Source organism: Boleophthalmus pectinirostris, unplaced genomic scaffold, assembly GCF_026225935.1.
Source record: "Boleophthalmus pectinirostris isolate CB_2022bp ecotype Guang Dong unplaced genomic scaffold, ASM2622593v1 HiC_scaffold_15, whole genome shotgun sequence".
Classification (NCBI taxonomy): Eukaryota; Metazoa; Chordata; class Actinopteri; order Gobiiformes; family Gobiidae; genus Boleophthalmus; species Boleophthalmus pectinirostris.
In genome coordinates this window covers 9955071-9969189 of record NW_026571070.1, presented here as the reverse complement: position 1 = coordinate 9969189, position 14119 = coordinate 9955071, and the positions used below count along the sequence as shown (strand labels likewise).

At 37.7% G+C, this 14119-nt stretch overlaps 1 protein-coding gene across 2 annotated transcripts in view; it reads right to left on the bottom strand.

Moving 5' to 3' along the window:
• Positions 1-5773: 5773 nt before the first annotated feature.
• The window catches only part of LOC110158668 (NEDD4-like E3 ubiquitin-protein ligase WWP1), a 55163-nt gene continuing 46817 nt past the window's right edge, over positions 5774-14119 (bottom strand). For both annotated transcript variants that reach the window (XM_055150769.1, XM_055150770.1), the window contains exons 20-25: positions 13869-14009; positions 11391-11511; positions 9373-9477; positions 8465-8561; positions 8296-8368; positions 5774-6394 (exon numbers count right to left, since the gene is read on the bottom strand). In XM_055150769.1, the coding sequence (XP_055006744.1) occupies positions 6295-6394; positions 8296-8368; positions 8465-8561; positions 9373-9477; positions 11391-11511; positions 13869-14009 (637 nt within the window). In that variant the 3' untranslated portion in view covers positions 5774-6294. The remainder of the gene's footprint in view (positions 6395-8295; positions 8369-8464; positions 8562-9372; positions 9478-11390; positions 11512-13868; positions 14010-14119) is intronic.

Genomic DNA, 14119 nt, shown 5'->3' with positions numbered 1-14119 from the left:
AAGAACTTTGGTGTGCGTTTTCTGTTTTCATTTGAAATAAACAACATTATAACACAGCTCTGAAAATGGCATAATATGAGCCCTTTAATTCATAATGTGTTTTAAGTCTTGGTTCATTCTTTAGAATAATTAAGGTTTAGTTATGAAGAAGTTACAATTTTCACTTGCATCCTTACACTTGTATTTCATCTTGAAGTCATATTTTCGATAATTGTCACTGTACGAATGGAGCGGTGTGCTAAAAGGTGCATAAAAACAGCCACTATTGTTTCTGTCAGTCAGTCTGCCCCAGGGCGAGTGCGACCACAGACCGTAAAACTACAGACAGTATGTGGTCAATGTTGAGTTTAGATTAAAGTAGTGACGTTTATCCATTCTTGTGCATTTATTAGAATAGTCTCAAAAGCAGAAGTGGGTAGTAGCTATAAGTTGTACTAAAATAAGAGCAACGTTACTTCAAAATAATATTACTGAAGTAGAGGTTTGAGAAATACTTGATTAAAAAAGTATCTGAGGCAACTTCTACTCGAGTAAGAGAAGCTGTAACATCTGAATTATAATTTGAAGGATAAAATATTAGATAATGAACTGTAATCTGATATTTTCTAAGGACAGACACAAAAAAGCAAAACAAAAACAAAATCAAAACTGAAGGAACGTTGCAAGAAACACAAAAGTTCAAATCATTTCATATTGTCAACATGAAGCTTTTGTCCCTTGCAGATTTACTCACAGCGGGAAAAATAACCAAAACTTTAACTTAAGTAAGAGTAACTTAAAGAGTAAATGTCCGGACATAACATCTGATTTATAATTTCTAAAAAAAAAAACATTAAGTTACCACCGCAGAGTGTGGAGTGAATGAAAAATGCTCTGTAAAGCGTCAGAAAAGCGCCGTATAAAACTGAAGCATTATCATTATTATTATTATTAAGTTAATTATCTAATATTTTGTCCTTCAAAGTATAGACCAAAAAAATGAGAAAAGTTAAATCATATCTGAAGGAACGGTGCAAGAAACACAAATCATTTCATACTGTAACGTAAAGTTTTTGTCACTTGTTACTTCAAAACAAATATTACTCAGGTAGGAGTAAAATTACGATAACAGAAGCACAATTTCGTTCTAAAGTCAGTAAATGTAAGATGTAAATGTAACTGAGTACTACTGACCTCTGCTCAAAATGACCCTTGAGTGAAACAAAAGGATTTCTTAGCTCCCTCTAGTGGCTGACCAGGACCACCGCAGCCTGAAACACTCGCAGTAATTCGATAGAAACAAAGGCATCACAGATTTCCATCAATGGAGCGGCGTTTTCGGTCATATTATAATATTAAGTACTTTTTCGATTTTCTTTTTACACATTGAATATTCACACACAGTTGATTTGACCCAGAGAGGAAGCACAGTCAGTTCATCAGAAGTGGCCTCCCGTTTTGCTACAGTGCTCTCCGTTCAATTTAACGTCATAGATATTATATATATTTACACGAAGATAAATCGCTGCAATTTCTACTCTGAAGTGGTCTGAAAATATGAAAAAACACTGCTGTCGTTGTTGTCGTTAAAGCTGCACTGCGTGACATTTCTGCTCCGTCCCGGTGGAGATTCGTAGTTTTGCTTTGCCCTGGAATGTTCCGCAGTACGGCATTAAACGTATCTAACGACGCTACCAAGCCGAGTCACGCGTCTCGTCTAAGAAAAGGCGATCACCACTCGCATAAATTCCGATTTTTAAAGCATTTTCAGTCAAATAAAACACCTTTAATTATAGTTTTTATATATATGTTGATAAGTTTAATGCCAAATTGCGGAACATTCCAGGCAAAGCAACCACGCCTCCACGGAAACGAGCGCTGAAAGGTCACACAGTGCACCTTTAAATGAAAATAAGCACCAAAGTTGTTGTTTTTCTGATAACGTTTTAAAACCTCGGACGCGTGATGGCGGTGCAAAATGGTCACCGTAGCAACTGATCGAAAAACTACCCATGGGCTTGAGTTTTGTATGGCTTCGTAGTTTGGTTCGCCTGGAGTCAGTAGCCTCTTTTAGACATTTTATCGGCAAATTCAGACGCTGTTGTGTGTTTTTTTTTGCGAGAGGGATGCATCAGATGCAAAAATAGTCCACAAATTAACCCTTGAAGAAAAACGTTAAGACAACAACCCGGCTAATCGCAATTGAATCGAGTTACAACTAAAATATCCCAGTGTTTTTGTGTAGAAAACCTGCTTACCCTGTAGTTTAGACGTCTACAAATATAAAAAAAAACACATGGGATTCTTGTTTTAGTTCAACACTTCATATAAGAAAGGAAAAGATGAATTATGTAACTGCAAATCTGATGTTATGTAAAAAATGTCAGTACGTATGTTCTGGAATATTGGTCAGTGTCTATAATTTTTTTTACCTTTGTGATACTAAAGTGTGTTTATAATTTTAATATAAGATTTAATCCTTTATATTTTCACAAAACTAGTGTAATCTGATTCTGAGGTGAAGCTGTAGCCCTTATGCACGAAAACTTTAATGACGTCGTGTTGAGAATTAAACTGTGTGGTAATAATTCGTGTATTGTACGATGAATCGTTTTTCAAAATAAAACCAAAAATAAGAAAACAAAACAAAAAACTATTTTCTTTATTATTTGTCTCCAAAACCAAAATGAAAAAACAAATAATGATTCATTTTCAGTTTCATATTTTGTGTTTAAATGAAAAATGGAAAAAAATGGATAACAGCCGTTTCCCGTTTATGTGATATAAAGTGAGAAGCCGGACTGAACCAGGACTGAACCAGGACTGAACCAGGACTGAACCAGGACTGAACAGGTCTAAACCAGCTCTAAATCAAAATTTAACCAGCACTAAACCAAATCTCAGTAATGGTCTCGGTCCCGATCACACAACAGTTTACGTGAGCGCACCTCCGGGCCCGTCCTGACACGCAGTCCTGGTTCAGTCCTGGTTCAGTCCTGGTTCAGTCCTGGGTTCAGTCCTGGGTTCAGTCCTGGGTTCAGTCCTGGGTTCAGACCTGGGTTCAGACCTGGGTTCAGACCTGGTTCAGTCCTCAGTTCAGTCCTCAGTTCAGTCCGGCATTGCAGTTTAATTCACAGAAACGAGAATCGGCTCTTATTTGTTTTTTCCATTATTCATTTAAACACAAAATCCAAAACTGAAAAAACAAATCGTTATCTGTTTTTTCATTTTGGATTTTGGAGACAAATAATGAAAAAAATTGTTGCTTTTTCATTTCCTTTTTTTGAACGAATGATACACGGATTGATAATGAATGGCTCTCCCACTTTTCAAACTGTCTTAAATTGTCTTAAAATGTTAAAATAATGAAACTAAATTTGAAAATCTGGTTAATCCTTTTGTAAATAAAGTTATATTTTAAAAACAAAACAATGAAAAAAGCCAATACTTAACAAAATAAAGTGTGTTTAAAAGAGGCTAGTGACAATCTTGTATTATATCTGACTACTTTTAACGGCTTATTTTCAGTTGCGTCTGTTCAAACGATCCAAAACTTGATAAAAACTAATGTTGAGTTGAGTTGAATAATGTTATTATTACATTACTATTATTTTTTATCACTATAGAAACATACAGGCCAACGTCAATGGCTTTTCTGCTCAGCTGCAGTCACAGTGTCAGCTGCATAGATTCAATTCAAATCATTTAAAGGTCCTATATTACAACAAAAATGACTCTCGTGAGTTTTAAATCATGTTATAATGTTGTTACCTCGTCAAAGTTGCGTTTTATTTCATTCACACGTTTGTTTAACGTCTCCAAATCTCAAAACGCTCTGTTCCACCTCGTTATTTTTCAAGTTAACAGCTACGTTTTTAAGTTTAGTTCAGTAAACATTGGCAATTCCAGGGCTAAAATTATCCAAAATTATTCTAGTGAAGGTGTCTGAAGTTTAAAAACCCAGTGGAGCTCTTTTTTTGTTTGAGAGAAGAGAAGAACTCTGCCTAAAAACGCACGATTTGTGAGTTAAACGTGTGAATGAAACAAAACACAACTCCAGGTTTGTTTGTTTTTTGACGATTAAACAAGATTATAACAGATCAGAAAGTTGTGTAATATGGGCCCTTTAAGAACAACATTTGATTTCCTACACATGATCCTACAAAGAAAAGTGGCTTCAGCTTTTCGTCGTCGTAACTCTTTTATCCGACCCAAAAAATACGTCTTTATTTCTTATTTTTATGATATTTTGGCTAGAAGGTCTCTGCTCTGTGCCACTTATAGATACATGCAGTTATTTATTAAGATAGAAACATGGTAGATGATGGTTGTGCAAAGCTGGCTGTTTTTTATTTTATTCATTTATTCAAGTTTGACAACGCTTCTTAACATTTTTATTTAACGTGAGTTGATATAATACGGGTACGATGGTAATGTTTGCATGTTACTGTACTAAAAGCTTCGTCAGTGCAGTTACATGTACGAGACGGTCAGGCTTCGTTAAAGATTCACTCTGTAACTTTTCTAGCGAGGGGTTTGCCGGCTGCTTGGAGATGCTATTGCTGAGCTTGAAATGTCCCACAGTATGGCATTAAACTTGTCTATCGCCGTGGAGACAAGCAGGCGACGTCACGGGTGAAGTTACAGGTCAGATCTAAGGAGAGTTTTAAGGTATTTTATTAACTACAATAATACTACATGTAATTGAAAACATGCAAGCTACTGTGGAACATTCTAGGCAACGCAATAACATCTCCTTGGAAACAAACATGTGCCTCGGAAAAGTTACACAGTCCACCTTTAAAATGTCTTTAAAACTGTCAAGTGAATAATTCGACTGAACCAAAGTTGGTCAATTTAGGTTCACTTTTTTTTTTTTTTGATAAAGGTTCTGCCACCTGCTTGTTTCCAGGGAGACACTATTATTTTGCTTGAAATGTTCCACAGTATCTGTCTATCTCCATGGAGACAAGCAGGCGACGTCACAGGTGAAGTTACAGGTCAGATCTATGGAGAGTTTTAAGGTATTTTTACTACAATAATAATACTTGTAATTGAACACATGCAAGCTAGATAAATGCCATACTGTGGAACATTCTAGGCAACGCAATAACATCTCCATGGAGACAAACACGTGCCAGACCCTCCCTCTGAAAAGTTACATAATCCAACTTTAGATCTTTAAAAAGGTCAAGTAATTCATTTGATTGAACCATCGTTGGTAAATTTAGGTTCACTTTTTTTCTGGATAGAGGTTCTGCCAGCAGCTCGTTTCCATGGAGATGCTATTGATGAGCTTGAAATGTTAGAATATTCCACTGTATGGCATTAAATATATCCGTCTCCATGAAGCACGAGCAAGGAAGTTTTTAAGGTTTTTCTTAAGTAATAAAAACGCTTGTTACTTGAACAAATAGACACGTTTAAAGTCACACTGTGGGACATTTCAGGCAATGTCCAAACTTTATGTAAATATACAAGTTAAAGTTCCTGCTTGCATGTAACTGCACTGACAGATACAATTTGAATCTAGCCATCTACTATCTGCAAAGTTCATTATTTTTTAATTAATATCTAAATAAAAACACTACACTTTTCCGTGGATCATTTTAAGTTACTAAACCGAGCTTTTTTCTCAGCACGTTGTTGGCGAAATTATGTTAAGTTTTCCGTTATTTGTTAAGGTTTAAAACAAAACAAAAAAAACAAACTTCTATCGCTCCGGTCGCTTCATAAAGGGGTCTTGCGTAGTTCCAAGTCCGTGAAGAAAAAAAAAAAAAAAAAACACTGTAGATTTTCAAATTAAAAGCTTTAAAGTGGAGTTGTGTGAGAAATGCACTCGAAACAGTCTCTTGTGTAGGCAGCCATGCAAGCACAGATGAGAACGAATAAAACGAAAATATTTTAGGCACGTCCACTCACCTTTTAATAGCCCTATAGAACTAGAGCCGTAAAAGAGGATCTCTGTATAAAATCTCCCCATTATCAGTCTATTAAAAAGCCAGCCAGTAGGGGGCATCTTAAAAATCTATAATGTTGATGCTTGCATATTTCATGAAGAGGAGAAAAAGAGGAGAAGGAAGAGATTTTTTTTTTTCAGTTTTTGTTAAAATGGGTTGCGGCAAAAATCAATGCTGCAAATTAAGATTTTGGTTTAAAAATGAGAAAAATAGCTTATATACATTGGTGATTAATCTTGTGCAATTTTTTGTTTAGTTTTTGAGTCGAGGCGGAGGTGGGGGCTGGGGAGGGGGGCGGGGCTAGGGGGAAGGGGAAGGAGGGGGCGGGGCAAAGTGGAGGAGAAGGGGGGCGGGGCTACTCTTGGCCAAATCCCTCGGTCTCTTCGATGGCGAAAAGAAGCTTCTCCTTTAACTGCTCGTAGCTTTTGTAAGGAGGCAAGTCCAGGCGATTGAAACTGGAGAGAGAGGAGATAAAATACAAGAAATAATGAATTAAAAGAGTTAACTTTGCGGTATAAATGCGTTTAAGAACATTAAAACTGTTATTAAAGCTCCTAATATTACACAAAACTGACTGTCATGAGTTCTTAGACATGTTGTTAATGTTATTACTGCCTCAAAAACAGACCTGGAGTTGTGTTTTGTTTCATTCACACCTTTAAAGTAATCCTTTTTTATTTATTAGTTAAAAATAAAGCCTGCAAATCCCACAAAATGGTGACGTTCGCTTTCTTAAACTCTCTTAAACTCTCTAAACTCTTTCTTAAGCGGAAAGGAATTGTCTAAAACGTCACGAGATTAGACCACGTCCGCAAGTTTATGCTTCTTAAAATGTTTTTATTAATGCCAAATAAAACATCCAGCACGAATGATGTATGATAGGCAAACATCATTTGTATATTTTACTTTACTCTCATATTTAGTTTGCGGGACTGCAGTTTATCATCCCACCCGTCCGCTTCCGCTCTACATCTCCAAATCTCAAAATGCTCTGTTCCACTTCGTGATGTCATGTAGTGGTAGTTTTCAATTTAACAGCTCCTTTTTAACCTTTTGTTCGGTAGAGATTTACAATTCCAGGGCTAAAATCAACCAAATGATTCTAGTGAAGGTGTGTGGGAGTTTAAAAAACAGTGGAGCACTTCCTGTATTACCATATGACATCACAAGGTGGACCAGAGTGTGTTCAGGTTGAGAGAAGAACACAGCCTAAATATGCAGGATTTGTGAGTTAAACATGTGTTAATGAAAAAAAACACAACTCCAGGTCTGTTATGATGAGAAAACAACATTATAACACAGAGCTGAAAATACCTTAATACTGGCCCTTTAATAACTGAAGGTGCTAAATTAAAGGTGCACTTCGTAACTTTTCTAGTGGAGGTTGTATTACAATTATGAGTGGCTACGGATACATACACACCAAAATCTGAATGTTTGATGTCTGGACCTTAAATAAGACTGGATTATTTAATTGAGCTGCAAACCACAGAGATTGATGTGAGCGATCAGAGGGGGTTAGATTAGATTAGAAAGAAATTAGATGATTTTACTGTTTACAAGTAATTTTAATAATGTTAAAATAAATAATAATAATAAAGATTTTAGTGTGCATGTAACTGCAGTCAGTGTTGCACTTACTCATGCATTTTATTGCAAAAACAAAACATTTTTACCATGATTGGATCATTCTAGCAAAGCAATAACATCTCCATAGAGACAAGAAAAGCGGCAGAGTGCACCTTTACATATTAGTAACAACAGGCATAGTACAAGTATTTTAAATTTGTTTTTGCATGATTAAATAATAGAGGTGTAATGGTACACAAAAAACAAGGTTTGGTATGTACTTCGGTTTTGAGGTCAAGGTCAGTTAATTTTTGGTACAGTATTGGAACAAAATGTAAAACCATTTGTGTGTTTATTAAATCAACAATTTGTTTTAACATTATACAAATGTGAAAATAAAATACTGTAAATGCCAGATTTGGAGCGGAGATTCAGGAGATCCCGTGCCGGTGAAAAGCGAAAGCGAGGACCGTAGTTTTGCGAGGATTTATGCGGTTCGGAAAAACTTAGTCAAGGCAGCAACACTGTCACCTCAATCACGTATTATATTAAAGAGCCAAGCGTTTCATGTAGCTGCACATGTAGTGGCAGAATGTAAACACAGACAAATTGTGCAAATTCACTTGTGTACAGCCACACCCTGAAACGGTTCATCACGAACTGATAAGGCTCAGTCACCAAAGTTTACACGTTTATAATTCAACACTATTTGCTTTATGCGTAGACCTAAGTCTTCCAAACTAAGAAAAAAGTTTATAAAATCAAATATTTAAACAGGAATTCTCACCAGGTGTGGCTCCTGGGCAGCCATGTGTCTTTGCCCACTTTCTCGATGCAGAACTTCTGAGGCCCGTTACTTCCTGCAAAGAAAAAAAAACACACAGAAAAATAAAGGTAAATAACTAAAATCTAGATTATATAATACATTCGATCTTCTGTTTCCTCTCTGGTCTCACCCATGAGCTCCGCGAAGCCCCCGAGTGGGAGCCTGCAGGTCCCTGTGACAAACTGCATCAGACGCAGACGCACCTCATTGTCCACCTCTTTCACCAACTGCACCACAAACACAAGGACAAAAGGTGTAGATTTATATTTATGTCACGTACGATACAGTTTCAAATAATTATTAAGTAAATTACAATACACTAATATGGATGTTGTTCCTTCTCATAATCCTGTAAGTGTCTAAAACAGTGTTTCCCAAACTTTTTTTCTGGGGACCCATGTTTTAAAAGTCACAAACCTTCACGAACCAAGTCAATAGACATTATTCATAAATCACAAAATAAAGGTGGATTTGACCATTATTGAACATTAATGAGGATATTTTATTGTTGACTGAGTGATCATGTCTCTCTGAACATTTAGTATTACTCAAGTTTTAAATAATGAAAAAAGAAGCAGCGACAAAAGGATCCATAAGTCGCCTATTTGGACATTAAAGGTAGTCCATTTCTTTTTCTTTTCAACATTCAACTGAACCAGCAATACTGGAACAAAAATAGTCAATAAAATAATTACAGAAAGATTAGAAATTCTACAAAACATGTCTTAACATTTCAACATTTGTAATGAGATAGGTGGGCCTGTCTGTGTTTTTGTAGCACGTTCCCGTCCAGGTGCAGGAGGAGAGCGTGTTTCTGTGTTTTTTTTGTAAGCATATAAAATCTCAATTCACACATATATGTTGTAGTGAAAGTAATAAGCATAGAAATACTGTCAAAACTGTATACTGCAGACCTACATGCAGATCGTGACAAGGCGACCCAAAAAAATCTCTTGCAACCCACCTGAGGGTCACAACCCAGTCTTTGGGGAAACACTGGTCAAAAACATAAAATTCAAATGCAGGGATGGTGCGTACCTGCCAGAACCATATGATCTGTTTGCTGTTCCTGGTGTAATGTCGGTACACAGTGTTTCTCTGCCAGTCCTGAAGATCCACCTCCTGCATCCCACACAGCATCACCTACAACACAATCAACTTCAATAACACGAACAGGACTGAAGAGCTTTTACAACTCTGCTTTGAATGACCACTTTTTAGTTTTTGCACTTTAACGCAAGCAGCTACTCCTTTGAGACAAATGTAATCTTTCAGAGTAGCATTAGTTTGGATTTGGGAGCATGATTAAAGCATATAATCCAGGACAGGGGTGTTATCTGAAGCAGAGGGTCACAGATTGGTTCTCAGACTTATTCAGATGGTAGTTATTCATCACTTAAAGGTTGTATAGAGGATCTTTTTTGTTTCAAATTGTCAGTGAAAGTTCAAACTAGCATTATTGGGCAAGTAAGAGATTTACAATCTTAAACAACAGAACATGTGCCGTATTTTCCGCACTATTAGGAGCTCTGGATAATAAGGCGCGCTGTCATTGAATGGTCTATTTTCTAACTTTTTTCACAAATAAACCGCACCAGACTTTAAACGAAACACAACAGTTGGATGGGTCAGTGGGACTTTGTTTGGCGCGTTCACGGTGATTCTGGGCTTTGTTCAGTTGTGGCGTGTAGGGAGGGTGCTGTCTGGGACCGCTGGATTGTCGGCGTGTTCGCAGTGACTCAGTTGTTCAGTCGTGTCTAGAAGTGGCACGTTGCACTCGCTTCCTTCGTTCCGTTCCTCGTCGGAGTGGAGTGATGAGTGTGGCTGTGAGTGTTTTTCGCCACGTGGTCGCTTTCTGCTCTGTGTGTGTTTGCGTGCGCTGCGGGTGGTGCAGCTTTGCAGTTTACTGAAGTCGTGCTGAGACACCCGAGTGGATTCGTGTACAGGGCGCTCTGGATTGTGGGTGCGCGGCCGTTTTTTGATGGGGTTGGAGGCTTAAGAGCGCGCCCAATAGTGCGGAAAATACGGTAACATTAGTGAAATCATAATAATTTTTTTTTTTTAAAAGGAGCGGGACGAAGAAAACTTATTTAATCTCACCCCCTCTTCTAATTTAACATGAGCTTTCTCTTGTATTTTTCAGACATTATACATTAAACTAAATGAACTACAACGGTTAAGGATAACAACAATAATAAACAACAGACACAAGAAACAGGAAACGACAAGCATAAACCAGCGCTACAGAAGGAAATATTGTTCTGATATTAAGATCTTCTCTTTATATCCTGTGATTAGACCATATGTTTATATAATAACTTGAATTTATGGATATTTTGGCATCCAGACTGTCCCAGAGTTGTACATCATATATAGACACACAGAAACTTTTATGGGTAGTTCGGACATTAGACATTGTAGAGTTGCAGCAGCCTTGTAATTAAAAAAAGAAAATCCATCAGCTGTCGACGTGGTGGGGCCAGCAAAACTTGTCAGGTTGTCAATCAAACTCTTTACGTTTTTAGCATAACTGAGCGGCGCACTGGGATTACGTGATTTACGTTCGTCTCTCACGCATTCCGCATAAGCAAGACGCCGTTTACTCGACCAACGCAGCGGTTCTTAGCATTTTATTTTTTTTTAACAGTAGCTTCCTCGCAGTCAGCACACATTTGTTGCGGTGGCAGATGAGAATCCACGACCAGTTCGCGGGAAAAGGAGCGAAGGCAAACTAAGGAGATTCTTGGAGATTCCTTCCAGCAATGGCACGCACCGACGCAGACAAAGGGTCTAAAGACTGACGCACTGGTCTTTAAATTAGTTCAGGACAGGGAACTTGAACTGAACATGCACCGACTGTAAACAAGCATGATTTCTAGAGTAAGGAGGAGGCGTTTCTACTTGAAGAGCTATGGAAGAGGAGCATGCAAAAAACAAAGAACAAACAGTCGCTGTATTTCTCTTTCCTCGGAACATCCTCTCTACAAACTTCAATGTCTATGATCATTTGGGCCATAGTTTCGACACCTCTGATTTATAGAACTTTAAAGACTCACCTCCAACTCTTTCTCGTCGAAGTACTGGAGCCACTGCAGAGGAACCACTTCATTGAACCCGTCTAAAAAGGCTTTAGTCTGACCCTCCACACCGCGAGAAAACCTCCACTCTGCCATCAGGCTACAAGAAACAAAATAAAAGTTGTAATTCATTCTTAAAAAAGGTTTACATCCCAACATTTTTCGCATCAAATAGTTGGTTTTTATCAGTTACAAACCTAGAAGGGTCATTTCACGCCACATCTCCGAATGCCCCCACTCGACCGTCTCAGATTTGACTGAAAAAATTCTAGGAGGTTCACACACTTTCCGATAGGAAAAGTCCCAAATTTTTAGCTCCCAACTCCTTATATTTTTGTCATTAAAAACTATTTTGTCAACTCCCCTCTGACCTGTTTTGAGCAGAGTTTTCCAAGGAGCCACTTTCAGATTCCTGTGTCTAAAAAACTAAGGTCGGTCCTTCAAATTTTCAAGAGTTAAAATTTGTCAGATGCACTTGTAGAATATGGACTTGTACACATGTGCTTTTGGTTTATCACAGATTTCTCGGGGCTTGAATTTGCTAGAAAATTCGACTCTTCAAATCTGAGGGCATCTTTGAAGGACTGTGGAAAGTGCAGTTTCAAAGACAGAGGTTTGATATTGAACACACACCTTCCCACACAGGCTGCGTACTTTGTATTTTAAAACTGAGCCTCTGTGATGAACGCTCTAGAAAATATTAAGTGTTAAAAATTGAAAAAATAAATTTGGTTCCATCTTTACCATGTTATACCAAAAAAATGACAGCACTTTCAGAAGCTAAGAAAACACTGAATATTTGACACACAGCTTAACTCAACAAAGTGTTCATTTCATTCCTAATAAACTATACGTGTGATAAACCAAAAGCACATGTGTAAAAGTCCAGATTCTACAAGTATATTTGCCAAATTTTAACCCTTGAAACTTTGAAAGACCAACCTTAAATAGTTTTTAAGATACAGCAATCTGAAAGTGGCTCCTTGGAAAAAACTGCTCAAAACAGGTCAGGGCAGAGTTGATGAAATATTTTTTAATGACAAAACTATAAGGAGTTGGGAGCTAAAATTTGGGACTTTTCCTGTTGGAAAGTGTGTGAACCTCCTAGAATTCTTTCAGTCAAATCTGATATGGTCGAGTGGGGGCATTCGAAGATTTGGCGTGGAATGATCCTGAAGTAAGGGCTATGTGAAAGTCTCAACAGTGCTGTACCTGTAACTAACAACAACTAACATGCAAATGGACATTATATTTTTTAACAATAACATGCAGACATTACACAGCAGACTTATTTTAACCTAATCCGTGTATCATTCGTTCATTCATTTTTCAATATAAAACTAAAAATAAGAAAACAAAAAAACAACTGTTTTCTTCCTTATTTGTCTCCAAAACCAAAATGAAAAAACAGATCATGATTAGTTTTTTCAGTTTTCGATTTTGTGTTTAAATGAAAAATGGAAAAAACAGATAATGACTGTTTCCCGTGTACGTGACTTAAACTGTGATGCCGGACTGAACCAGGACTGAACCAGGTCTGGGATCAGACCGGAACCAGAGCGGGACTGAGACCGGGACCAGACCGGGACCAGACCGGGACCAGAGTGGGACTGAGACCGAGACCAGGCCAGGACCAGACCGGGAGGCTCAGAGCCCACAGCAGGGCCGGAGCTCGAAGCTGAGGCTCGGACCCCAGCGGAGGCACAGAGTCAAAGCTCGGAGTCAGCTCTGGTCCCGCTCTGGTCCCGGACTTGGATCAGTCCTGGTTCAGTCCGTATGCAGCGCAAAAGTCTGACATCGCAGTCACGGAAGTCACGTAAACGGGAAACAGCCGTTTACAACACAAAATTGAAAACTGAAAAAAATGACTCGTTATCCGTTTTTTCATTTTGGTTTTAGAGACAAATAATGAAGAAAACAGTTGTTTTTTCATTTTCTTATTTTTGGTTTTATATTGAAAAACGAATGAATGAATGATACACGGATTTGACCTCAACAGCTGCTTTTACAATATATCTGTACTGGAGCAAGACAGATTTTTGTTCAAATACATGGGGAAAAAAATCAGGTATAAGCCCTTTAATTTAATTTCCACATGAATTTACTTATTCATTTTTGTCTAAGCCACAAGAACATACAGTCCTGAGATGTCCACTGAAGATACATCTTTATGTCAGTTTTTAAAATTCAGATTGAGGTTGCGTAACTTGTAAAAACATTTCCTGAGCATTTGACTCATACTGTATCTTTTTACACCAAGAAAAATGTGAAATATTTTTCAAACAACAACATGAATTGATCTGTGTAGTTTGCTTTATATCATTGCACTGTTACTTTTGGCATGAATTAAAAACATTTTGTGATCTTAACCTGTTTTCGTTGGATAATTAGGTGTAAAACTGCATCATTTGACCCTTTTTGTGGTAATTTTTTTTGCTTGTACTGGGGCTGTGGTACCTGATATACTCCTCCTTGTTCTCCTCCGTGACCATGATGTTGGCTCCGTCCGGTTTGAGGTCGTGAGACGTGATCTTCCCCAAAATCTCCATGTCGACGGAAAAGTACATCTCCAGGCCACATTCCTCGATGTTGTTGTCCCTGAGGAAGCATTAAAAAACCCACAACGTTATACAATTATGCCTTATTTGACACTAATCTTGTGCTATTTTTGCTACGTATTTAGGATTTAATTTAGGATGTGCACTGTG